Source organism: Carica papaya, chromosome 6, assembly GCF_054855325.1.
Source record: "Carica papaya isolate Zhongbai chromosome 6, ASM5485532v1, whole genome shotgun sequence".
Classification (NCBI taxonomy): Eukaryota; Viridiplantae; Streptophyta; class Magnoliopsida; order Brassicales; family Caricaceae; genus Carica; species Carica papaya.
Genome location: NC_142314.1, coordinates 35,971,081 through 35,996,714, shown reverse-complemented (window position 1 = coordinate 35,996,714; position 25,634 = coordinate 35,971,081). Strand labels below are relative to the sequence as shown.

At 33.4% G+C, this 25,634-nt stretch overlaps 2 protein-coding genes across 2 annotated transcripts; both read left to right on the top strand.

Annotated features, from left to right (window-relative positions):
* Positions 1-6,315: 6,315 nt before the first annotated feature.
* Positions 6,316-7,713, top strand: LOC110826195 (uncharacterized). The gene has a single exon (XM_022056794.1). The coding sequence runs from the start codon at positions 6,316-6,318 to the stop codon at positions 7,711-7,713; it is 1,398 nt and encodes a 465-aa protein (XP_021912486.1).
* Positions 7,714-16,223: 8,510 nt separating this feature from the next.
* On the top strand, positions 16,224-24,977 carry LOC110826187 (Tesmin/TSO1-like CXC domain-containing protein). The gene is made up of 10 exons (XM_088222289.1): positions 16,224-16,458; positions 19,279-19,436; positions 19,537-20,302; positions 21,941-22,377; positions 22,616-22,687; positions 22,872-23,049; positions 23,280-23,372; positions 23,447-23,513; positions 23,722-23,857; positions 24,245-24,977. Exons 1-10 carry the CDS (start codon positions 16,405-16,407, stop codon positions 24,561-24,563), a joined length of 2,280 nt encoding a protein of 759 aa, XP_088078415.1. The 5' UTR covers positions 16,224-16,404; the 3' UTR covers positions 24,564-24,977.
* The last annotated feature ends 657 nt before the right edge of the window (positions 24,978-25,634 follow it).

Sequence of the window (25,634 nt, the reverse complement as noted above, 5' to 3'; positions counted from 1 at the left end):
TTAGTTTCTGAATTCTAAATAACATTATATTTTGATTACAAATAATCAATTTTCAGGTTTCCTCCATAACTCTCTGAGTCTTTCTTCGACTGATTCCATAGTCTTTTCCTCTTGATTTCTAATTCTTCTCGATCTCTACATCTACACATCAATGGAAAATCTTGCTTCTTAAAAATGGCAAATTCCTCATTGGCTTATAGTAAGAATAAGTAATCTTAAATGTACTTAAAATCCTGTAATATTTTAGTAAAGTCTTTTAGGATTCATACTTAAAATTTTTCGATTATGTGGGTATAAGTTTCTCGAGTATTACATTTTGTTCTTTGCTTCAAGATTTGGTGGATACACAAAAAATCTTCCTACACTACTTTCATTTACATATTGTTGATACAAATAAATAATTCAATATTCAATATAATCAAAATACGTATGTTATATTAATATTATACACATCCGCACTAATATCAATACAACCAATTTCTTAAAAATAAAATATATATCACATACAAATCAACTAAAAATTCACGATTTTATAATAATAAGCAGAAATACTAATCTTTCAGATGAAAAGTAATACATTACATATAAATAGAATTATTTAGTCCGCCTTATTTATTTATTTACTATGAACCCATTTAGTCCGTATGATTTATTTATTTTCACTTAACTCATATAAACTCTTCAATACGACATTGTAGTATTGCAGTTTTTCTTCTTTCGTTTTGTACTTAGAGTTGAAGCAATTGATACCTGTGTATATTCCGTAATGCAAGTAGCGGGTGACTTGCATCTAAGTAGTGGTAACTGACTATTCATATTGAAACTATATCTTTTTCAACAATATAAATCATAGTCTCTATTTATAGATCATCAAATATTATTAAAAAAATACTACTTAATTTTTAAAATATATAAATTATTATTAAGAAAATAAACAGAAAAATTGAAAAACTAATATACATATACATCTAGTTTGCATTATTTATTTATTTATTAATATTTAGTATGCGGAGTCATCCAGTCCGCACTATTTATTTATTTATTTTTACTTAGATTATATAAACTCCTGAATACGACATAGATATAGTAATATCACAACTTCTGTTCGTCTAGTATTTAAAATTGAAGCAATTGATACTTGTGTAAATTCTGTCATGCAAGTTCATCAGAGTATTCCATTAAGAATATGAAAATGGAAGTTGATCGTCGTTTATATATTACACACTAATTAAGAATTGAAAATTGAACTTTTACCTTTTTTTAAGGTTAGAAAAATAGTAGTTAGTTAAAAGATGATGTATTTTCCTTTTGTTTGAAGCTAATTAAATGATGTTAAGATTGAGAGATTAATTGGGAACGTATAATTTATCTTAAAATAAATGTTCGATACAATGATATATATATATATATATATTTTTTTTAGAATAGTAAAATGGTATATTTACATACATATATATATATGTGTGTGTGTTTATGGCAAATATGAACATGGAATAAAATCCAATAGGTCTTGATTCGATAATATAATTATTTTCCACTGCACCTCCCGAAAGTTTTCTTCTTTTTCAGACAAGACAATTGCGTGGATAAATATTATATGTGTGTGTGTATTGACGCTTTTGTAATGTTGTGTTTGCCATTTTACTGGGTCGATCTGTTTGAAGTATCCCATGTCAGTCCAAGATACATAAATACATACATTTACTACAACATTTATTATCCAATAAAGACAAGTAATTCATCACTAAACATGTGTGTGTGCCTGTGTATATGTATATCTATACATATACATGAAAGTACCTACTCTAAAGAAATATATGTATTGTAACGATTCCGAAAATATTCAAAAGAAATAAATGATAATTAAAGTACGCAAACGAAATAAATATTCAAGATTTACATTCCTTACACACATAATTTAAAATACCGAATAGTACTACGAGAATTATCATTTTAAAAGAAATATAAAAAAAATAAGGAAATAAACGGATAATAAAGAAAACTAGCATTTTACTTGCAATCCTCTTGCAGATCGGGCTCTGGATCCTGATCCTCTTGATCTAAAATGGTTAAATAAAGGATGAACTGCACTATCCCAGTAAAAATATCACACCACATCACCGAACACATAAATAAAGGTTGGTACAAAGCCAAAACAACCAATAGACCACTTAATTAAACAAATTCATTTATCAAAAATAGAACTATTTGCTGTCCACTTACCGTAATGAGATTTATAAAAACAACCTGCAGCACAATAACATTATACATACTATGATTTCATATACACTCGTTAACATAACACATATTATAAATTTATATCCACATTCAATAAATCAAACAACAATTGTCACTCTTTTTATCAGCCTATTGATATCTATGAGGGTGCATAGGGATGTCTCCACTACATGTGAACTATTTCCTTTAATATTCTCAATTAACAGGTCGTCCTCATACCTCATCCAGTATGGGCACCAAATTATCACGATAGGGTTCCCTATGTATCCAGTCCGTCCACCATCTTCCAAGATATCCAGTAAAACTGTTGTTTCATCCGTTCATTAAATCCAACAAAATTTTCTTTTATCTTTAATCTCCTTTTTTCAAATTGAGCCATAAATACGTAAAACAACAATATACGCATTCAAAACTATAAAATCAATCAATAAGGTACTCATCATGCATCAATACTGCAAAATAAATCAACAGAGACAACAACATATAATTTTTCTGGTTCTAGCTCTATTAGTAACCTAAGTTTAATTATGAACATTTTTTAAATTATACAAATGTCGTATTATTATTTATTTTCTTCTATATTAATTTGGTGCCTGAAAAATTAAATTATTTACTGCGCTTACAGGCGGTTCCTGGGTTCCCTGAATTTTTCTTCGGCAATCAAAACGCGCTATAAGTACCTAAAAATGTCTCAAACAAATCCAAAATCAGTCTCAGAGCCTACTTTGGCTAATTTTAAAATTCCAACACGGTGGCTCTGCCATGCCCCGCCAACAGCGTCGTCGCCTGTGGCAACGGTCCTCCTCAGGTCAGTTATTTTCGGTCGATTTACATCAATCCCTACGAGAAATCACGTTAAGGGGTCTCGGTTGACTGAAAAAATACAGAAAATCGAAACTCATCGGCTATGGGGCGCTCTGGTGCGGCGGCTCCTCCGGCTCACGTTACGGTTGGGGGTTTTGCTCTGGTCAACCTGTAGAGAAGGAAATGGTGATCACAACAGTAAAACAATTACCCATAACGAGAACCGGGAAGGGTCTCATCGGAGGCATTTTGTGAAATTTTCTGCGACACTGCTGTCGGGCTTTGCCCACGTTTTCCAGCCAATCGACTGGTCTTTTGCTCCGATTTGGCCATGTGTGTGTTTAAAATTGAATTCTGAGTAAAGAAATTTTTTTTTTACCTCTTATGGCGGTCGGAAAGGGCTTCGGCGCTTCGGGGGGTAGCGACGGTCTCCTTTCCATCGGCTGGGTCTCCTTCTCTGGCGAGAGGGTCTGCCAGCTAGAGTTAGGTTTTGGTGCGAATGAGGGTTATTTATATCCGTCTGCATTTAATGTGAACCGTTGATCGCATTTAACATGTATCGTCCGATTGCGATTAAATAGGGAGTGAATGTGAACCGTTCATTGCGATCCAATATGTACCGTCTGATCGCGTTTAAATATGACCGTCCGATCGTGTTTGGAGAGAGAACGCATCCTGACAGTCCGTGCGCAAGGGAACGGATCTGGGCCGTTCGATCGCAGACACGCAGATCGTCCGCGTGGCCTCTTGCATGGCACTACGTCAGCGTCCGCTACCACGGGGCGTGTCCTGATTCGTCGGGCTGCTGACCGAGCATCCTGCGTGGCAAAACTTCTCTAAATTGTATTTTGACCATCGGTTTCTGAATTTTCTTTTAAAAATATTCCGACAATCCAAATTTTCACATATTTTTCTTAAAATTATTTTTAATTTAACCCTCCATCAATTTTAATTTTACTTCATTTTTATTCTAAATTAAAATTAAAAAATTAAAAAAATTATATTTATAAATAAATCTTAAATTATATTAAAATTTAATTTTAGGTATTACATGTATGATATCAATTAATCACCAAAGCTATCAATTATTATTATCTGAACATTGTGATTAATGTTTTAGTTAATATATGCTCAGTTATATATATTTTTGCCAATAGTAAATATATTTACATGCATATATATATATATATATGTATATGTATATGTGTGTGTGTGCTGATCGCAAATGTGAACATGGAATAAAGTCCAAATTGGCATTGATTAAATCTTTTTTCTGGATAATTTCATTAATCCCCACTGAAATAGTTTTTTTGTTCTTTTCCCCAGACAAGAGAATTGAACAGATATGTATATATAGATTATATATAATGTGTGGCCATTGAAATTTCCAAGTGTTATGTTTTCCATTGTACTGGGACGATCGGTCTGAATTATCCATGTCAGTCCATGATACATAAATGCATACACATATATATATATATAAGACACTGTTTACCATCCAATAAAGACAATATGCTATCATCGAGCATGTCTCTGTGTGTATGTAGATATATGTATGTATATATATATATATATACATGAAATAACCTACTCCAAAGAAATATATGTATGACATCAATATATATGACAGTGTTTATTATCCAATAAAAAAGACAAATATTTTATCATTAAGAATGTGTATGTGTGTGTATATATATAAAAGGTTACAAGATCTTGTAATTTTGTATTGTATTATGTAATTCGTGTGTGTTTTCATTCATATATATATATATATATTTATCATATAGATGAAAAGATAATTACTTTATATTATTTATGAATAAAAAATCAGTTTTCTTCTTCCTTTCTATTTTTAAGCTCCTACTGCAACATGGTATGGAAGTTTTTTGTAAATTTAGAAGAATGAATGTACATATATATATACATATATATATATATTAGTTTCTCAATTTAAGTGCATTCTTCCCAATTGATTACTTTTAATTGTAATTGAAGTATATGAAGATTTTCAAAGTTATGAAACGAAAATTCAACCATTCATTATTTCAAAAGTAACTTGGAAACAGATTATTTGTAATCAAAACATAATTTTCAATCTTTGTATTTATAATTGAGAAACTAATAAACACACACACACACACACACACACACATATATATATAGATATACTTTTTAAGAAAAAATATATTATTCTTATATTTTGTAAATATATATATATATACATATATTTCGTAATTTACCATCACCAAACAAATCCCAAAAATAATTATGTGGGGAGAGACAATATATATATATATATAGAGCAAGATTAAGAGAGAAAGAAAAAGAGTCTTAAAGCTTAAGTTGAGACTAAGAACTATTATAGTTTAGAATGATATGATATGATATATTTATGTATATGTATATATATATATATATAAAGAGATTAATAGTGATTCTAGTAGGATTTGAACTTGTTAATTTTTTAATCCGAGTAGGAATTCTCAATTTGAGTAGCATTCATATATACTTCTATAAAATTTAATATATATATAACTAGGAATTGGGCATTATATATATAATATATATAATGTATCCCTGAAGCACAACACTAATTGATAGTTTGCATGAATAATTGATGTCATACATATATTTCTTCGGAGTAGATAATTTCATATATATATATATATATACACACACATATATACACACGCACAGACATGTTTAACGATAAAATATTTGTCTTTATTGGACAATAAACACTGTAGTATATATGAATGCAGTAATGTATCTTGGACTTACAAGGATAATTCAAACCGATCGTCCCCATGAAATGGAAAACATAACATTTTCAAGTTTCAATAGCCAAGCACACACAGACACGAACACTATATATATATATATATAATATCTATCTATTCGATTGTCTTGTGTGGAAGAACAAATTTGTCAGTAGGTAAAGTGAGAACTAGTGAGATTATCCACACAAAAAAAAGCATGAATGGCCACAGATATTCTCAAAAATATATATACATATATAAAATTATTATAAAACTCCAAAACTTGTTCCCGTGATTTGAAAACTCATGCATTACACATTGGTTAATGTTTATTGGTACACGTATACTCTGTATTATTTGGATTCACACACACACATATATATATATATATATATATATATATATCTCTTGAGGTTCTAGGCTTTTCCATGCGCCTATAAATAGATGGCAAATCTTTACCTCTGAAAACCAGAAACAAGAAAGTTATTACCCAGAAGAAAGAAAACTAAGCAAAATGGAACTACCGAGGTACGTCGTGATCAAATCACCCGAAAACCAGAAATATCTCCGGTACATCTACGAAGATATTCAGGTGCATGGTCTTCTCCAGTTCTCCGGAGAAGAAGTCGTGAGTCCTTACGTCAAGTTCGAGGTTGAACCGGCAAAGATCGGGAAAGGACTAGTCCATATAAGGTGCTGTTACAATAACAAATACTGGGTAAGATGGACTGACAAAAACTACTGGATTGTTTCTGCAGCGGATCATCCGGAAGAAGACGACTCGAAATGGAACTGTACTTTGTTCAAACCCATCGTCGTTGATGGTGATCTTCAGAACGTGAGACTCTTACACGTTCAACTCAATCAATACTGTGGTTTATGGTGGACCAACACACACCATAACAAATGCTTGTTCGCCGGAGCGAAAACACCAGACCAATACCCTGTAACAAAAATTGCAGTTCTCGACTGGGAATCATTTCTGATATTTCCTAAACATGTTGCCTTCAAAGGTGACAATGGTTTGTTTCTCAGTGCTCGATGGATCAATGGACTCCCTCATCATGAATTCGCCATAGACGATGTGGGACATCCCTCGGTGGGATACGAGATTTTCACAACTCATGATGGGTCCATCCGGGTCAAGTCTGATTACTTTGGTAAATTCTTGGCTCGTCGTAGATACGACTGGTTATTAGCTGATGTAAATGAAGATGATAAAACTCCCGACAGCCTTTTCTGGCCTGTCAAAGTTGATACCAACATCGTCGCGCTTAAAAACTTGGGTAATAATTTTTTCTGCAAGCGACTCACGGCTGAAGGCAAGACGAATTGTCTAAACGCCGCCGTTCCGACGATTGCTAGAGAGGCACGACTGGAGGTTGTTGAACTGGTGGTTTCCCGGCAGATCTATAACGTAAACTTCCGTCTCCTCGATGCTCGGATCTATAACGAGAAACCTATTAGCATGACGAAGGGATATGCAGTGAACAGTTCAAGTCAATCCAATGAAGCTGAAGTGAAGTTGACTTACACAGAGACCACGAGCAGTACATGGAACGCCAGCGTTTCGCTGAAACTTGGTGTTCATACCACCATCAAAACTGGAATACCATTTATAGCGGAAGGTCAGATTGATATCTCGGCGGATTTGGAAGGATCATACGAGTGGGGGAAAACCAGAGAAGAATCGAAAGTGATCGAGACTGTTTACAAGGTCACCGTGCCCCCGAATACTAAAATGACGATCACCTTGCTGGCGACGAAAGGTTCCTGCGACGTCCCATTTTCGTATTCTCAGCGGGACACTCTGACGAACGGAATGCAAGTCACCCGCTACCTGCACGACGGGATTTACACAGGTATCAATTGCTTCAATTTCAAGTACGAGACTAAAGAAGAGAAGCTGTGATACTACGACGTCGTATTTGGGAGCTTGTATGGTCTAAATATAAATAAATAAATGAATAAGGTGTACCATACGGCTTGATATGCTAAATAATAAATAAATAAATAAATAAAGCGGATTAAATAGTCCCACTTATATATTATGTTTTGTTTACAAATTACTTTTAAATATATGTTTTATTTTTAAGAAATTTCTTGTATTGATATTAGTATACATATGCATAATATAATATAACATATATATTTTGATTATATGAAATATTAAATTATTTATTTATAGCAACAATGAAAAACGAAATTAGTATCGAAAAATCTTTTGTGTACCCACTAAACTTTACGAGAGGCAAAAGAAAAAATATAATAGTTAAAAATTTTACGAGAAATTCTCTTTAAATTTATTATCAAGAAGTTAAATTTTAATCTTAAAAGACTTGACAAATGTATTGTAAGACCAAATACACTCGAGATTATTCGTTCTTATTATTAGACGATTTAACTAAAATTTATATTCTCGTAATATTATGATATTTAAATAAAAATAAAATTAAAATAAGATATTTTAAATTATTCTTAAAATTTTTTAAAATATTATATAATTCTTTCAATTTCTTTGTAGTATAACCGATAATATTTTTATGTTTATGAGTTGCATTTGATTCTATCATATGATATTTTTATATGTTAAACACTTATTTTCCATTCCCTTATAAGATTTGATCATTAAAACATTACCATGAAAAGATAAAAACGAGTAGTCTATGTAAATTATGAAAAAAAATTTAATTGTCTTATCTTCGTTAAACATGTTGTATTGCTTACTTGTAAAATCACTCATATATATATATATGTAAATTATGGTGTATGATTCATATATATATATATATATATAAGTAAACTTTTTAAAAAAGAAAATTTTATATATATATATAACATTAGGATTCAGACATTATATATATAGATATATATAATGCATCCCTGAGACACAACACTAATTTTTATTAACATATATATAATTAGTATTACTTAATATATATAATGTTTCTTCAAGTCTTTTTAAGTCAACAATAATGTAACTTGCACTAACATGAATAATTCAACCGATCTTCCCAGTAAATTGGAAAACATAGCATTTGGAAGTTTCTGTGGCGCCACACACACATTATCGTACAGACACACACACACACACACACACACACTATATATATATATATATATATATATATATATTATCTGTCTATTCAATTATCTTGTCTGTAATAAAAGCTTGTCAGCAGGGGAAATGGGAAGTAATAAATTATTCAGAAAATAATGAATGGTCACGGATATTTCCAATTGATTAATCTAAGACTTGGACACATTTGCATTCACACATACATATACGCCTATGAATACATAGCAAATCTTTACCTGTGGAAACCAGAAGCAAGAAATTGATTTCCAAGAAGAAAGAACACTAAGCAAAATGGAACTGCCGAGGTACGTCGTGATCAAATCACCCGAAAACCAGAAATATCTCCGATACATCCACGAAGATGTTCAGGTGCATGGTCTTCTCCAGTTCTCCGGAGTTGGAAGCCGTGAGTCCACACGTCAAGTTCGAGGTTGAACCGGCGAAGATCGGGAAAGGATTAGTCCATATAAGACGCTGTTACAATAACAAATACTGGGTAAGATTAAAAACTTGGGTAATAATTTTTTCTGCAAGCGACTCACGGATGAAGACAAGACGAATTGTCTAAACGCCGCCGTTCCGACGATTGCTAGAGAGGCACGACTGGAAGTTGTTGAACTGTTGGTTTCCCGGCAGATCTATAACGTAAATTTTCGTCTTCTCGATGCTCGCATCTATAACGAGAAACCCCTTAGCATGACGAAGGGTTGTGCAGTGAACAGATCAAGTCAACCCACTGAAGCTGAAGTGAAGTTGACTTACACAGAGACCACAAAACTGGTGTTCATACCACCATCAAAACTGGAATCCCATTTATAGCGGAAGGTCAGATTGATCTCTCGGCGGAGTTGGAGGGATCGTACGAGTGGGGGAAAACCAGAGAAGAATCGAAAGTGATTGAGACTGTTTACAAGGTCACTGTGCCGCCGAATACTAAAATGACGATCAGCTTGCTGGCTACCAAAGGTTCCTGCGACGTTCCATTTTCGTATTCTCAGCGGGACACTCTGACGAACGGGATGCAAGTCACCTGCTACCTGCATGGCGGCATTTGCGCAGGAATCAATTGCTTCAACTTTAAGTACAAGACCAAAGAAGATAAGCTGTGATACTACGACGTCGTATTTGCCAGGAATAAAATTGCTTCAACTTTAAGTGCGAGACCAAAGAAAATAAGCTGTGACGCTACGACGTCGTATTTGCGAGTTTATATAGTTTAAATAAAAATAAATAAATAAGGAGGAGTAGATGCTTTTGTATGCTAAGTAATAATAAATAAATAAATAAATTGGACTATATGGTCCATTTTATATTATATGTTTTATTTACGAATTACATTTTATTTAAATTATTAATATTTCTTCTTATTATTATAAAATTGTAAATTTTATTCGATTTGCACATGATATATGTTTTATTTCTAAGAAGTTTGTTCTAATAAAATTAGTGTATCTATGAATAATATAATATAATATATATTGATTATATTAAAACTTAAATTATTTATCGTTTATCTACCAAACCTAGAAGATAAAGAGAAAATGTAACTCTCTCTATGCCAACATAATCAAATCGTTTAACATTATTTATAGAAGACTTGACGGGAATATTACAAGACTTAAATAAAACAACTAATGAACTAATTTTTCTTTTTAAATAAATTATTTGAATTTTAAAAACGTAAATCATACTCACCTTTTAGATTCTTAAATACGATTTATAAATTCAGTAATCAATATAGCAATTTATTTCACAATTAAATAAATAAAATAATGAACATTACATTTTTACCTACTACCGATACGTCTGGGATTCCATAGGGATTTTTTCATACGCGTGGACTCAATATCCAATTTATCAACTAACTGATCATCCCTATACCTCGTCCGGTAATCGACACCAAAACGTACCACTGCCTTAATACTCCGCTCGGTATAAGGGTGAATAATACTTCTCAATCCCTTACTATATACAACTTTTCCGCTCCGTCCGACTGAGATAATGTTCACAGTAGGGTTTGCCTTATGTACTAGGTATGTACACAATTTCACGTTATCAACCAGCCACCAATTACACACAAATATTTCATATTTATAGATATATGGAACAACATTTAAACAGATAATATAAATTGATACTTTAACAATTAAAAAAACGTGATTAGGACATTCATTTCAAATCAATCAACAAATGAGAATAATGGTTAAACAATCAATGACGAAAGGACAAATAAATCTATGAATTAAAGTGTGCATGGTAAGCAACAATAACGACCAATCAATGAACAGTATATATAAAATAAATAATTCATATTGATCGACTACCAGCTCCACTGGTGACATGTATTTAATTAATTTAGAGATTTTTGATATTCACAAATTACACTGTTATTATTTATTAAATTTTAATTAACCGTAATGAAAAAAAAATGGTGAAAGATTCTTACTTTGGATCGGTGTTCGAAACACTGTCTTTTTCACTACACTTCCTGAGAGTTCTTAAGTTTCATGGATTTTTTCTAAAGAAATAAAAAACATGCGTCATGTATTCCAAAATATCCTAGAAAGGTAAAAAAATAATATTTTAAAATTTTCTGGCTGGGTTAGGGTTCAAGTACAGCGGCATTGCCGTGCTTCGGCGCCGGCTCCATCGCCCGTAGTGACATCTCCTCTCGACCTGGCTGATTTCAGCCGATTTTAAGCCAATTTTGTATGAAACTTACAAAAAAATGAGGTTAGGAAATCTCTGTTGGCCGAAAAAGAAAAAAATTGAAACATTACCTGTAGAGGGATTTTTCAGTGCGGCGGCTCGGCCGTTCCTCTCTTGTGGTCGGGGATTTTCTTTGGTCGATATGCACCTGAAAAGGATTAGGAACACAATGGTCGAAAGATTGAAGGGAACGAGAATCGAGATTAAGCTCACCGAAGTGATTTTTTGGGTCGCGACTGCGACGGCTCGGTCGAGCTCCGCTCTCAGTTTCTAACTTTTTTTTTGGCTTTTTGGCTCTAATATGGGTGTATGGAGACTTGAAATCAAATTTTAAACGAAAAGGGAAGAAAAAGTTACCTCGCTGGTGTCGGTGGTGGCCCCGGTGCGACCCTTCTTTTTTTATCTGGCGATGACATGTGCTGCTAGGGTTAGGATTTTTTGGAAAGTGACAATTAAATACCCTCATCGCGTCTATCTGGGCCATCCATGCGAGGACACGTGACCTTCTCCCATATGTTAGATTGTTCTTATTTGGGAAATAAATCTGAGTTGCACGATTAGATTAAATCTGACCGTTTGATCGCGCCTGAAGAGAAAACAGATCTATGTCGTTCGTGCTCGCGGAAGGAGATTTGGGTCATTAGATCTGCTGGCATGCAGATCGCCCTTGTGGCTTCCCGTGTGGACCTATGTCCACATGTCTGCCACATGGCGTACGACGACCAACCGCACTGTTGACGTGGTGGTCCACGTGGCCAAATTTTTATTAGTTTCACTTCTACCCTAATTTTCCAAATTTCTTTTCAAATAAGTCATCCCTTATTTACACATTGGCCTTAATTTTTATAATATTTTCAAATGCATTCAAAATACAATTTTTTTCAAAAAATTCAAATAAAATTTAAAAATAAAATTTTCTAATTTATTTTATTATTTTGATTTAATTATTCCAGGTATAAATTCCAGATCTGGGTGTTACATTTGATTATCAAAATATTATCACGAGTAGATACAAATGAGTAGTATATGTAAATATATGTTGCTCGGATTCTTTAATTTTACTATCATATTTTTGTTAGATATGTTATATTTGGTTTCAAAATTATAAAAAAAGATTATGAAATAACCTAAAAATTGGTTACTTGTAATCATAATGTAGTTTCCAATTTTTGTATTTAGAATTGAGAAACTAATATACACGCTTGCATATATATATATATATATATATATATATATAAACTTCTTTAAGGAAAAAAATGTGATGACCTCGAAAATTCTAAATGAAATAAATTAAGAATTAAGTGCGAAAGCGAAATAAATAGTTAAGGTTTATATTCCTTACACAATAACTTAAAGTACCAAATAGTGTTAGGAGAATTATCCTTTTAGAATAACTATAAAAAATAAGGAAATAAATAAAAATTAAATAAAAATAGCATCATACTCGCAACCCTCTTGTAGATCGGGCTCCTGATCCTTATTCTCTTGATCTGAAATGGTTAAATAATGAATGAGTTATACTAGCCCAGTAAGAATATTACATCAACTCACTGAAATGAAGATTGGTAGAAAATCAAAACAACTAATAGAGCACTTAATTAAACAAATGCATTTATTAATAATAAAACTATTTACCGTCCACTTAATATAGCGAGATTTATAAAAACAACCTATAGATATAATGACGTAGCACTTATCATGATTTCATATGTAATCGGTAAGATGCATATATTATAAGTCCATATTCAATAAATCAAATAACTGTCACTTTCCATTAGCCTGCTGGTATCCATAGAGGTTCATAAGGATGTCTCTACTACGCGTGAACCATTTTCTTTAACATTCTCAATTACAAGCCGTCCCCATACCTCGTCTGGTATGAACGCCAAATTATTAAACCTCAAAACTGCATCCGGTATGAGGGTGAAACGAGTCGTTTCCATATCCCGTCCGGTATGAACGTCAAATTACCAAGTCTCGATACTCCATATGGTATGAAACAACATTCACGGTAGGATTTTCTATTGTACTCGATTCGTCCACCATCTTCTAGAATATTCAGTAAGGCTGTCGTTTCATTAATTTACTTAATCACATAATTTTCTGTTTTTCTTTAGTTTCTATTTTTCAATTCAATCGTAATCACATAAATCAAATAATGCATGCATTCAAAACTATAAATTTGATCAATAAAGTACTATCATACATTTAAACTGTAAAAATAACCAACAGTAGATAATTTCTGATTATGACTCAATTAGTAATCCGTAATTAATTATGAATATTTTTAAATTATATAAAATACCGTATTATTATTTATTTAAATTTCAAGTCTATAACAGAGAATAGGGTGAGAGATTCTTTCTCAATTTGATGCTTGAAATGCTAAGTTGTTGACTGCGCCTACTGACTGTCCCCGGGTTCCCTGAATTTTTCTTTGGAGATTAAAACGCGCTACAAGTACCTACAAATATGCCAAAAAAGCCCAGAAACAGTATCAGGGCCTACTTTGGCCAATTCCGGAATTGAGCTGCCGTGCTCCGGCGACTGTGCGGCTGCGGTCCACCTCAGGTTGGCTGTTTTAGGCCGATTTTGCATAAGCCCCTGTGAGAAAATACGTTAAGGGGCATCGATTGGTCGAAAAAATACAAAAAACTAAAACTCACAAGCGGTGGGGCTCTTTAGTGCGACAACTCCTTCGACTCACGTTGCGGTTGGGTGTTTTGCTCTGGTCAACATATAGAGAAGGAAATGGTGATCATAATGGTGGAAAAATTACATAGAATAGGAATTGAAAAGGGCCTCATCGGAAGCGTTTTATGAAATTCTCCATGGCGACGCTGCCGGGCTTTACTCGCAGTTTTCGGTCAATCAGCAGGTCATTTTGCTTCGATTTGGCTATAGGGGTGTTTAAAATTGAATTCCGAGCAATTTTTTTTTTTTTATCTCTTTTAGCGGTCGGAAGTAACTCCGATGCAGCAGCAGATAGTGGCGGCTCTCCTTCCCGGTGGCTGGGTCTTTTTCTCCAGCAAGGGCGTCTGGTGGCTAGGGTAGGGTTTGGTGTGAAGAGAGTTATTTATACTCGTCTCCTATTAATCTGGATCGTATATCGCGTTTGATCTAGACCGTCCGATCGCGATCTAATATAGAATATTCATCGCGATCTAACTCTGGACCGTTCGATCGCGTTTAAATCTGATCATCCAATCGCGTTTGGGGAGGGAACACATCTGGGCCGTTCGTGCGCGCGGGAACGGATCTGAGTTGTTTGATCGCGGGCATGTGGATTGCCCGCATGGCATCGCGTCAGCGCCTGTTGCCACGCGGCGCGTCCTGGTTCGTCGGGGCTGCTGATCAGGTATCCTACATGTTTAAATTATATTTTGATTCTCAGTTTTCGATTTTTTTTTTTAGAAAATACCTACATAACTCAAGTTCTTACCTTTTTTTCTTAAAATTGTTTTCAATTTCATCCAACATTCAATTTACTTCATTTTTAAATTAAATTAAAATTAAAAAAATTAAAAAATGATATTTATAAATTACTTTAAATTACACAAAATTAATTTGGGTGTTACAACTAAAATCATTCTTCTTAACTTACAAAAATTCTACGCATAAAATATTAATCATAACCTTCAAATACCACGATACATATAAACTAAATATCATAAAAATTAATCCGAGAATAAAAACGAATAATCTCGAGTATACTTGAGTCTTGCAATCATCTCATCAAGTAAGGCGTAGAGAGCACTTTTTTTGAGTTTCTTGACTATTATATTTTGTCTTTTACTTCTCGGTCTCAATGGCACGAGAAGAATTTTTTTAAAGTACTTTTGTTTATTGTTGTTGTACATAATCAATTCAACCTTAAACATTATATACATATATATATATAATTCCTAATTTACGATCACCAAAAAAAATTATGTGGGGATATATATATATATATATATATATATATATAGAGAGAGAGAGAGAGAGAGAGAGAGAGAGAAGAGGAAGCTTAAGAGAGAAAGAAAAAGATTCTTAAACTTAAGTTGAGATTAGAAATTATTACAATTAGAATGATATGATATGTTTATGTGTGTGTATAATATATATACATATATATATATATACAGGGATTATCATAATTCGGGTAGCATTAGAACTTGTTAATTATGTTTATATGAGTAGGAATTCTCAATTGGAGCAGCCTTCATATATACTTCTATAAAATTTAATATATACATATATATATATATATATATATATATATTACGTATCCCTGGAACACAACACTACTTTTATTAATATTTTATTTTACCTGGTAGCCAATTAAAAATTTTATATGCCTTAATAATTTAAATTAATGAATTAATAACATGAAATATATTAAAAAAATATAATACTAAATTTTGAAATTAAATTATATAAATATATATTAATTAATTAATTAATTTTAAGACAATATATAAATTTATCAGATTGAAATATTGGGTCAGTGGTCAAATGAAAGAAGACAACAATGGTGGTCCCTCTAGAAGACAGACAGGGCCCGTGGATTTTGGGCCTTCTCTTTCTCATTTTCTTCGGAAATTTTTATAATTGAGAAAGGCAACAAAATTTTCTCTCTCTTTCCCGCCTTCCCGCTTCTGCATTCAATTCATTACTTCTTCTAGAGAGGGGCTGAGTTGGTTCACTCAAAAACTCGCTTTGTTCTGGTGTAATTGGAGAAGTAGAGGGACTTTAGAGAGAGAGAGAGAGAGGGAGGGAGGGAGGGGGAGGCATGTGGAGGAGGAGAAAGAAGTTGTAGTGACGTCGCCGGAAATGGATACTCCCGCTAGAAACCAGATCGCCGCCTCTTCTCTCTCCAAATTCGAGGTCTTCTCTTCTCTCTTTCGAATTTTCGCTTTTCTTTTTTTTATTTTTATTTTTTTAATAGGGCAAATCCATTGTTAATGTGTGCATATCCAAATTTGAACCCAAATACTGTAGAAAATACTGGGAATGGATGATCATGGAGCTAAAATGCTTGGATATAATTTTTTGTTTGTCTTAGTTCCGAATGGCTTTTTATAGTTTCTGTTTGGTTTCTGAGAAAATTCAGCTGGAGAAATATATTCGTTTTTTGTTACATGGGCTTGGTACCGAATGTTTCTATTTCTTCTCTGCTTTGAATTATCGAGTAGGCACCGTGATTTTTTGTTACATGCGGTGTTTGTAAACCTTCTTGTTTCTTTCTTTGTTTTGATTATCACTAGGTACTCTGATTTTGGTAGAAAATGATTAGGTTCTAGCTCTTAGTCCAGTTTCTTGGCTGTTTATTTCTGTGGCGCATGCAGTATCTGTTGATTTGGATTAGGTTTCCTAGATTCAACTTGGTGCATTTGAAATTTCATATGAAATATCATGGGTTTTGAGGAATCAGGTAATTTGATTAGCTCAATGAGTACTGGAATCTGGTTGATCTACAGAACCAGCCCAATTCTACATATGAGTTATATTATGTAAATTGTTCCTGCATAATGAGAAAAACTTGAATCTCAAAAAGTAAATCCATAGATAAGTTAGTAGGTTTACTTCCAAAAACACAATGCAAAATGAGCAAAATATACCAAGTCATTGTATCACTTCTCTCGGTCTTCTATTTTGTGATTTCTCTGCTCCCCATCTGTTTAAGTCCTCTATTTGTATTGCTTATCTTCTTGCTGCCCCATTTAATAAGCAATTAATATTCTGCAATACGATTCTCCTCTAAACTTTAACCTATATTGTGAGATCCATAATTTTGTATGACCTATTGTGCATTAATCTCATACGCGATAGTACATTAATCGACAAGATAAACCTCAATTGATAATAAAATCTTCTGCTATGTTAAATGCTTCTATTTGGTTCCCTCATGAGTCTTGATCATGAAAACATCATCATGGGTAGATAAGAAAGAGTAGTCTCTAGAGTAGTTGAGACTTGAAATTTTTTCTTGAAGTCTCTAAAGGCTAATCTTGAAGCTCTTGATGCAGGCATTGAGAGCTTCTGTTGAGTTTGTATATATGCTCACTTCTTATCTGGTAATCTGCACATGAAGGGTCTTCTAAGATGATTTTGTTTCACTGGAGCAAGGAATAATAACTGTTATCTTCACCATGCTTAGGATTTCTTATTTGCTCAGAATGAGGCTAAAAGAATTTATCAAAGAGAAACTTGTGCAGAGAGAGAAAAATAGCAATAGAGAAAAGAGTCTTTACTAGCCAAAAAGTAATTGATTGAAAGAGAGATTGTATTAGAGAGAACAAGATAGAAAGAGGAAGATTGCTTACACGGGTTATTGCGATTTCATGTTTTATGTGGTTGTATCGAACCTTACTGGTAGATAATTAGAAGAGAGTAAATAGCAACAACTAATTCCACCGAACAAAAACCTTGAGGTGTTCATTCAAGGTCTGCAAATCATTTAACTGATCCGAGGTTGTACATGAGAGATTGCTTGTGGGGTTAAATTGTTGCTTCTTAATTTTTGAACACTTGTAAAATGTATCAATTTGAAAAAAACAAAGTGCCAGATTCCTAATTTTTCAGTATTGATATTATATCGAAAAAAGTTTGTCTTTTTTGCCTTTACATCAAATTCATTACTTCTGCGCTAGCTCTGTGTAAATCTATGTTGCTCAAACTCCTTAATTTACTGCACGCCATTGTTAGACATGACATTGGTTTGTGAATGACATGTATTGTGCATGCTTATCACTTGATTATCTATAAACTGAGGCCGTGATGTATGATAATTTGAAGAGAATAATGAAGACGCTTAGGTCAGAAGGGTGAAAGAAACACTTAGAGGCAAATATGTCTTCTTTAATGTCTAAATTTTGAATATTTTTATATAATAAGTACTTCATCTATTATGTGTTACTATCTATTATCTTTTTTCCTATTTTCACTTTAAACATGAATCTGCTATCTTTTTGTGCTAAAGAATGTATTTTGTTATACATATGACATCGCCTTAGCTTCCTAGAAGCTTTTGTTCTTTTTATTATTTTTTGTATCACAAGGATCCTAGTTACTTTATTCAATTTCGGGACTCCTACTGACAAAGTTCCTGAATTCTTCACTATCAGATTGATGCACCCTAGTATAAGCAACATAAGTGTAAATGGCTGCTGTTTTGAAAGGGAATAAGTTTTCAAGATTTTATTCATGTGCTTTTTGACATAAGAAATATCATAGTTTTGAAGACATTATATCTTTGGATATGTAGTTCAGTTAATTGACTCTTTAAGTATTCTATTATGTTTGGCCATATGTCATTGCCGATGCACTGATGTCATTGCCGATGCACTGATGTCATTGCCTTTGATGTTCCTATGTCACATTTCAAGGTAGTCTATGGTACTTTAGTTATGTTGGAATTGTTCCTTTGATAAGTCTGTATGCTCATTTTTTCAGTACTTTGATAATATCAATGTCAGTATCTTGTCGATCTGCATGTTGTGTGGAAGAAGTTGTTATTGGGGTGTGCTCTGAGTTGTGTGTTTGTGCTTGTATGCTTCTCTTATTCTGATTTTGTTTAATATATTTTATTTCTGCTGCTGGCTTCTTGATTCCCATTGCTTTTAGTGATTCCTGATCATCTACTAAAACCTAAAAGGTTGGGTTGTAGAGGTTATGTGATAAGAAACTTGTGTTGTGAAAATGCAGGACTCACCTGTGTTCAAATATATAAGCAGTCTTTCACCTATTGAGCCAGTCAAGTCTGTACATCCTGATTTCAACTCGCTGATCTTCACTTCGCCTTCATCTTTGTTTAATTCACCATCAACCAATTCTCATAAGGAATCCAGATTTTCAATTAGAAGGTAAAGCTAATTTCTTGTTGTTGCTTGAATCAAAAGTGTAAAGGAACAACCACTATTCATCAACTGGGCATTTTAGTTAACATTTGCTTTCCATTCTTAGGCATCCATCCTCAGATTCCTCAAGATCTGGGTTACTTCAGAGTGGAAAAGAAAATACAAGTAAAGAGGTTTCACAAGCTGTTCAGCTATCTGGCCTTTATGATGAACAACTAGGATGCCTTACTCATGGGAGTTTGACTGGAGAAGGTAGTACTGGGCCACCAAATGAACACTTTGATTTAGCAATCGAGCTGTCAAAAGCCTTGGATTATAATTCTGACAGCCCTCCTGGTCAAAAGGTTTCTTGTGATGAGACATCAAGAGACAGGAATGCGAATACCCCTAAATCAGTTGTTCAGTCTGATGACAACTTGAAAAAGATACACCATCCACATGAAATTGAAGCACAATTGCATAGAATATATGAAGATAGGAAAACTGAGAAACCAAAGGGATGCAATTTGGAATCATTCACATCTGACGCTGCTGATGATCTGCTGAGTTACGATTCATCTATAATCCAAAGCGATACTGAGTGCCAACATCAGAATGCAGCAGATCCTGGAACCAGTTCTTTCATCTCAACTATCCTACAGTTCCCACAAGATAGCAACCACAATTTGCAGAAAAAAGATTCTGTTGGCTCTCATTCTTCTAATGAACAAGCTGAAGTGGGAGAATCAGTGGTTAAGTCGGGAAGAATCGTGAACATGAATGAGATTCATCAGGCTCCAGCTATCCGTTCTGGCAATTCTCTTGATAAGTTAGCTGTTGGTGATCCAAATTCAATAGGTGGCAAGGAAGAAATATGCACTCAGGGTAGCAAGGTAAATTTCAAATTTTTTGTTATTACATATGTTGGATAGGGGCTGCTTTGCTAAAAACAATTAGGATCCTTTTGTAGTTGATTAACTTGAGTAATTGAAAGGTGACCCCCGTAGCTAAGTTCAATTTTGGAGTTTTCATGGATCTTTATGCTTGTAAGAATGTTAAAATATAAGTCCCTCTGCAGGTTTCAATTTTGATTTGACATCAATTTTCTAAATCTAGAAGAACTTGTGCACTACTGGTTTACAGAGACACACCAGCTATATACCTGGAAGCAGTTTTATCATGTAGATAGTTGTAGTCAGAATAGTTTCATAGCATCTAGAAAGTATGCTGCAAGATGTAATTTATGGTTTTCATGTAGTCACATTAAGTCATTCTGTTTGTGATTAAACAGTAGGACACTGCATGCACCGGGGAGGATTCATCTGAACTTTTATACAGTTTTTATTTACTTCTCTTTATGGCTTGTTATGAATTATGACACTCTTGAACTGGGTCTTCAGAGTCAAAATTCAGACTAGTTACGCTTAACAAAATACATTTTTGGTAAATTTCGTATTTTGTGATTCATTTTCATTCAACCAATTGAAACTAACTAATGCATTGACCAACTGCATGGAATTCAGTTGGAGAATGACATTTTGCCATGAAACTTGGATCAGTAAGTATATAGCATATAACAAAGAGGAATGAGCTCCGTACACAGAAATTGGGTACTTCTATGTGAAACTTAAGAATAATTGGAAAATTTGTACCCATGTAGAATGGGGTTGGCTCTTTTTTTTTTTGATAGAAAAATAAAATTCATTTAGATAAGGGAGAAAGTATTACCAAAAGAATTGCAGCTAGGATATCCAACTGGAACAAAAGGAAATTAAAATAAAAAAGAAAACAAAAAAGGCACCAAATAGAGAACAGATCATGCAACTATGGCCTCCCAGCTTCTATAAAAGACAGTGAGGGGGATGTCAGAGTATTTTTCATGAGCCTTGGCCCAATTGGAGGCTAGAAATGTCATCTTCTCCTAGAGAGGTTGTCCTGCAAAGAATGATCTTCGAATTGTTTTCTCTATTTGGTCTTCCAAAGGGAGTTGGCTCCTGCATTTGAACTGTTTTCATCTTTTCTTTAGAAGTCCACGATGGGAGACAAATCATTTGTCCTTTTTTCTTTCCCTCTCCTGCTCCATGATTTTGTAACACAAATCGAAAAAGTGCGAAATTTATTGTCTAACCATGGCAATAGATGCTAAGTGAAATCCTGTCCTTTCTTTCGTGAAATTTTGGGCAAAATCAAAGGTCATTCTCCTTGCTTTTCGACTAGAACTCATTTGGCTTTGTTGGAAAAAAATGCTTAAAGCATTAGATACTTTATAAGCAACGTGAAATTCATAGTTGCTAATTTGGATAACAAATGTGTGGGTACTTTCAAGTCAATAAGCAAAAAGCAATGTGGATTTTCTGATTTAGGTTCTTATAAATCAATAAAATAGGTAAACCAGAATTGGGATATTTAGAAACAAAGCAACCAATCACCCGCTGACATGCCTTTCGAGAATTTTCCATATTGAAATATTAATGCTTACTCTCGGTTGGTATATCAATGATTTTTTTTTGGATTTTTGATCTGATTCTCAGGAGTACCTTAGTATGCGAAGGCGCTGTTTGCTCTTTGAGATGGCAGCAGCTAATAGAAAGAAACCAATTTGTGAATCCCAGGGTAGTTCTTCGACTTCACTGTCATCTTCCAGTGAAGTTTCTCTCACTGAAAAGCAGCTGGACCTGAGCAATAGAAGTATTTCCAAATCATCCATATATTCTGGCATCGGTTTGCACTTGAATGCTCTTGCAACGACCCCAACTGATGGAAAAGCTGTAAAAAGTCAGACTTTAGCTTCTGGTGTAAAAATAATAAGCATACCCGGTTGCCTTCCCTCTTCTGATTCTTCAAGAACTTCAAGCTCCAAGGAAAGAGATTTGGTCATCTCTGACGGTGAAGCTACAGAAAATGCTTCTAACACTCATATAGATGCTGGTGGTGAAGAATTTGAAAATGAAAATTCAAAGAGGAAAAGGTATGCATTAATCTAGCTCTTTACATCTAGTTACAAATACTTCAACCTCCTCTGTTATGTTTAACTTTTAATTCATCTATGGAGTCACTCTATTAATTCATCTATGGAGTTAGAGACCTACTAGATAATGTAATTGATCTGTAAATTTGTGTAAATACGTGGTACCCCCTTGGTGCTAATATTAATACATTTATATACGTTTTTTTTTTAAAGTTATGTTTAACTTTTAATATTGCAGGTGCCAGATACTTAATGGAGGAGGTGAGACCTGCAAGCGCTGTAACTGTAGGCGGTCAAAATGCTTGAAGCTGTAAGTCAAATAATTTAGTTGCTTTATTTGGTTGACGATTTTCCTTTTCTGACTTCTGTGGTCAACTAACAAAAGAAATTCTCAGTGCCTGCCATTTCTAAGAATAGGACTATTTTCTTTGCAAAAACTGTTTTTATTCTGAAAAAAATATCATACCCATGTTTTGGTGTGTTGTATGATGCAGCTATTGTGAATGCTTTGCTGCTGGTTTATACTGTATTGAGCCTTGTTCATGTCAAGATTGCTTTAACAAGCCCATTCATGAAGATACAGTTCTGGAGACTCGCAGACAAATCGAATCTCGCAATCCACTTGCATTTGCTCCAAAAGTGATAAGAAATACTGATGCGTCAGAAGTTGGGGTTAGACTTACCCTTAAGATTCTATTTTTTGGCAACTCGTCATCATACAATGAAAATGATGACAGTTTATCTCAGGTCCTCTTTTCAGGAGCATGATGTCATTTGAAGTATCAAATTCTGAATGATGTCTTGTTCTACTGAAATTAACTATGAGGACGGAATATGTTTGCTGTGTTCTATACTTGTTTTTGTCACTTCTACATGTAACAATTGGTTTTTTTCTTATGTAGGATGAGAACAAAACTCCGGCATCAGCCAGGCATAAGAGAGGATGTAACTGCAAAAAATCAAGTTGCCTAAAGAAATATTGTGAATGCTTTCAGGTAATTCCACTTTCCTCCTTTGCTATCTACACAGTTGTCTCACATAATATGAACATATTGTCTTTGCATAAAAGGGTGGTGTTGGATGCTCCATCAGCTGCAGATGTGAAGGATGTAGAAACACTTTCGGTCAGAAGGATGGTGAGTTCTTATATAGTGTTGAAAATCGAGTACAGGCCTTAATAAATAGCGGTTTAGGTTGTTGCTTTGCAGAGGCCTTACAGATCTTCTGTTTTTACTAGTATAATGAAAGTGGAAAAAAGTTAATCTTTTAGGTTATAGAAGAGGTTGCTAGTTGCCACTATTCAGATTGCTTAGGCAAGTGTCGTCTTTCTTTGTTGTGCCATAGGATCTGATCAACCTGAGGTCAATGAGGAAGATTCAGAAGAGCTTGAAAGGAGTATATCTGAACTAGATTCACATGATAGCTTAGTCAAGAAAAATGAAGAGTATCCGTACTCGGTACATTCTTCTGAAATTGTCAGGTATTCTACTTTCACCAATTCTAGGTTTAGGATATGTTTGGAATGAATGCAATACTTTTGTGGACTTCATTTGATTTGTTAAAGTCATTTTCAGTTAATATATAATTTAAACGGTTTTGTGAAAAATAGAACTAAAAACAAATGAATTAACTTCTTTTTTAGATCATATAATTAATTTTAAATAGACTTTGAGATGTATTATTTGAATTTCACTTGAAATTTATTTAATACATTACCTCGCTATAAGAACTAAGAGAAATTTCAAGTGAATTCTGCAACATTAATTCATTTATCCCTAAAATATTCTTGATCAAGAAATTGAAACCTCATGGTTTTCAAATAACCATGTCATATAAGACCATTTTTCTCCTGACTGGTTACTTTTAGGGGGAAGCGACCAGTTCATCCTGGCAGTGAAGTTGGCCCACCTTCCCGGCTCCGTGCTCGTTCTAGACTTGGAACACCAGATCTTTTTCAACAGCAACCGAAGTTTGAATCCAATCTTCAGGCAATTCCAGAAAATGGAACCTCAGATGGCAACCTTCATGCATCCTCTACTGCCGTGAACTATACTTCTCCAAACAGCAAGAGGGTCTCAGTTTCACCTCCTCATCATCAGGAGTTGAGGGCTTCAATTTCTCAGAATGGAACTAGGAAGCTGATTCTGAGATGTACCCCGCTGTTCTCCTCGCGCTTGCAACCATGAACATAGAACGATGAGCTGAAATTCATTACCTTCATAATGCACGAGCACCCATGTTTAATTGCGCAGGAAGTTAAGCCGGTTAGAGGTATCCTGGCGATGAGTAATAATCTGCTTCCGCTACTGGCGTCCAACTAAAGGTACCCCTCGACTCCCATAAAAGAATATGCTCTTATCTGTTAGCTTTCTGTGAGTTTTGATATTCAACTTGAAATGAGTAATTAGGTTGAAAGCACTTGTAATATAAGCAAGCATTGAGGATCAGGTTTACTGTATCTAAAGTTGATGCTCCAGTTTTTGTTTTGGCTTTGTGTCTTCTCTCCTACTATGCTTGAATGCTTGTAGGTGTTTTGTGAATCAAGTGAATTGACATTTTGTATATCTTTGTGTTTTGTGAATCAAGTGAGGATTCTTGAAGCTCAGTCTTCCTGGAAAATGATGATACATGTCTTACAGTAGGTTGATATAAGTAAAAAATATTATTTTCTATAAAAGATATACTACATTTTTATTAAATAATTTAATAAATTTCTTGCAATTCAAAACTTTTACACTATTAATCAAAAATATATATGATATAATATTTTCAGTGTAAGTCTGGTTTACTACTTTGGTACCAGTCACTTATATCAGGTGTCTTGTGATTACCATACATAGTGTGTTGGGTGTAAGTATGAACTATTTGATATTTACATGTTAGTATATTTTTATTAATAATTTAAGGAATGTCTTATAATTTAAATTTTTTTTAATCACATTATTAATAAAATTTTGATATTACATTAGTGGCTAATAAGTGTATTACAAAGTAATTTCTCACTTAATTACTATTAGTGTTTCTGTGATGGTAATTTAATGTGGTGGTTCTGTGATTACTTGTGATAATTACAATTATATATGTATAAAAGTAAAGTATAAATATATTAATATATTATATAAAGATAAAGTTTTAATGTAATTTATTCTAATTTTAAAATATAAGAATAAAATTAATTAATAATTATAATTATATATATAATATAGAGATAAAATTTTAAATATTATCTATTTAGATTTTAAAACATGAAAAAATTA

Excerpts from the sequence above, each read along its gene's own strand:
- LOC110826195 (XM_022056794.1), top strand. The coding sequence starts at position 6,316 with ATGGAACTACCGAGGTACGTCGTGATCAAATCACCCGAAAACCAGAAA.
- LOC110826187 (XM_088222289.1), top strand. The coding sequence starts at position 16,405 with ATGGATACTCCCGCTAGAAACCAGATCGCCGCCTCTTCTCTCTCCAAA. Across the intron at positions 16,459-19,278 it reads CTTCTCTCTCCAAATTCGAG|GACTCACCTGTGTTCAAATA; the intron begins GTCTTCTCTTCT and ends GTGAAAATGCAG. Across the intron at positions 19,437-19,536 it reads TCCAGATTTTCAATTAGAAG|GCATCCATCCTCAGATTCCT; the intron begins GTAAAGCTAATT and ends TTCCATTCTTAG.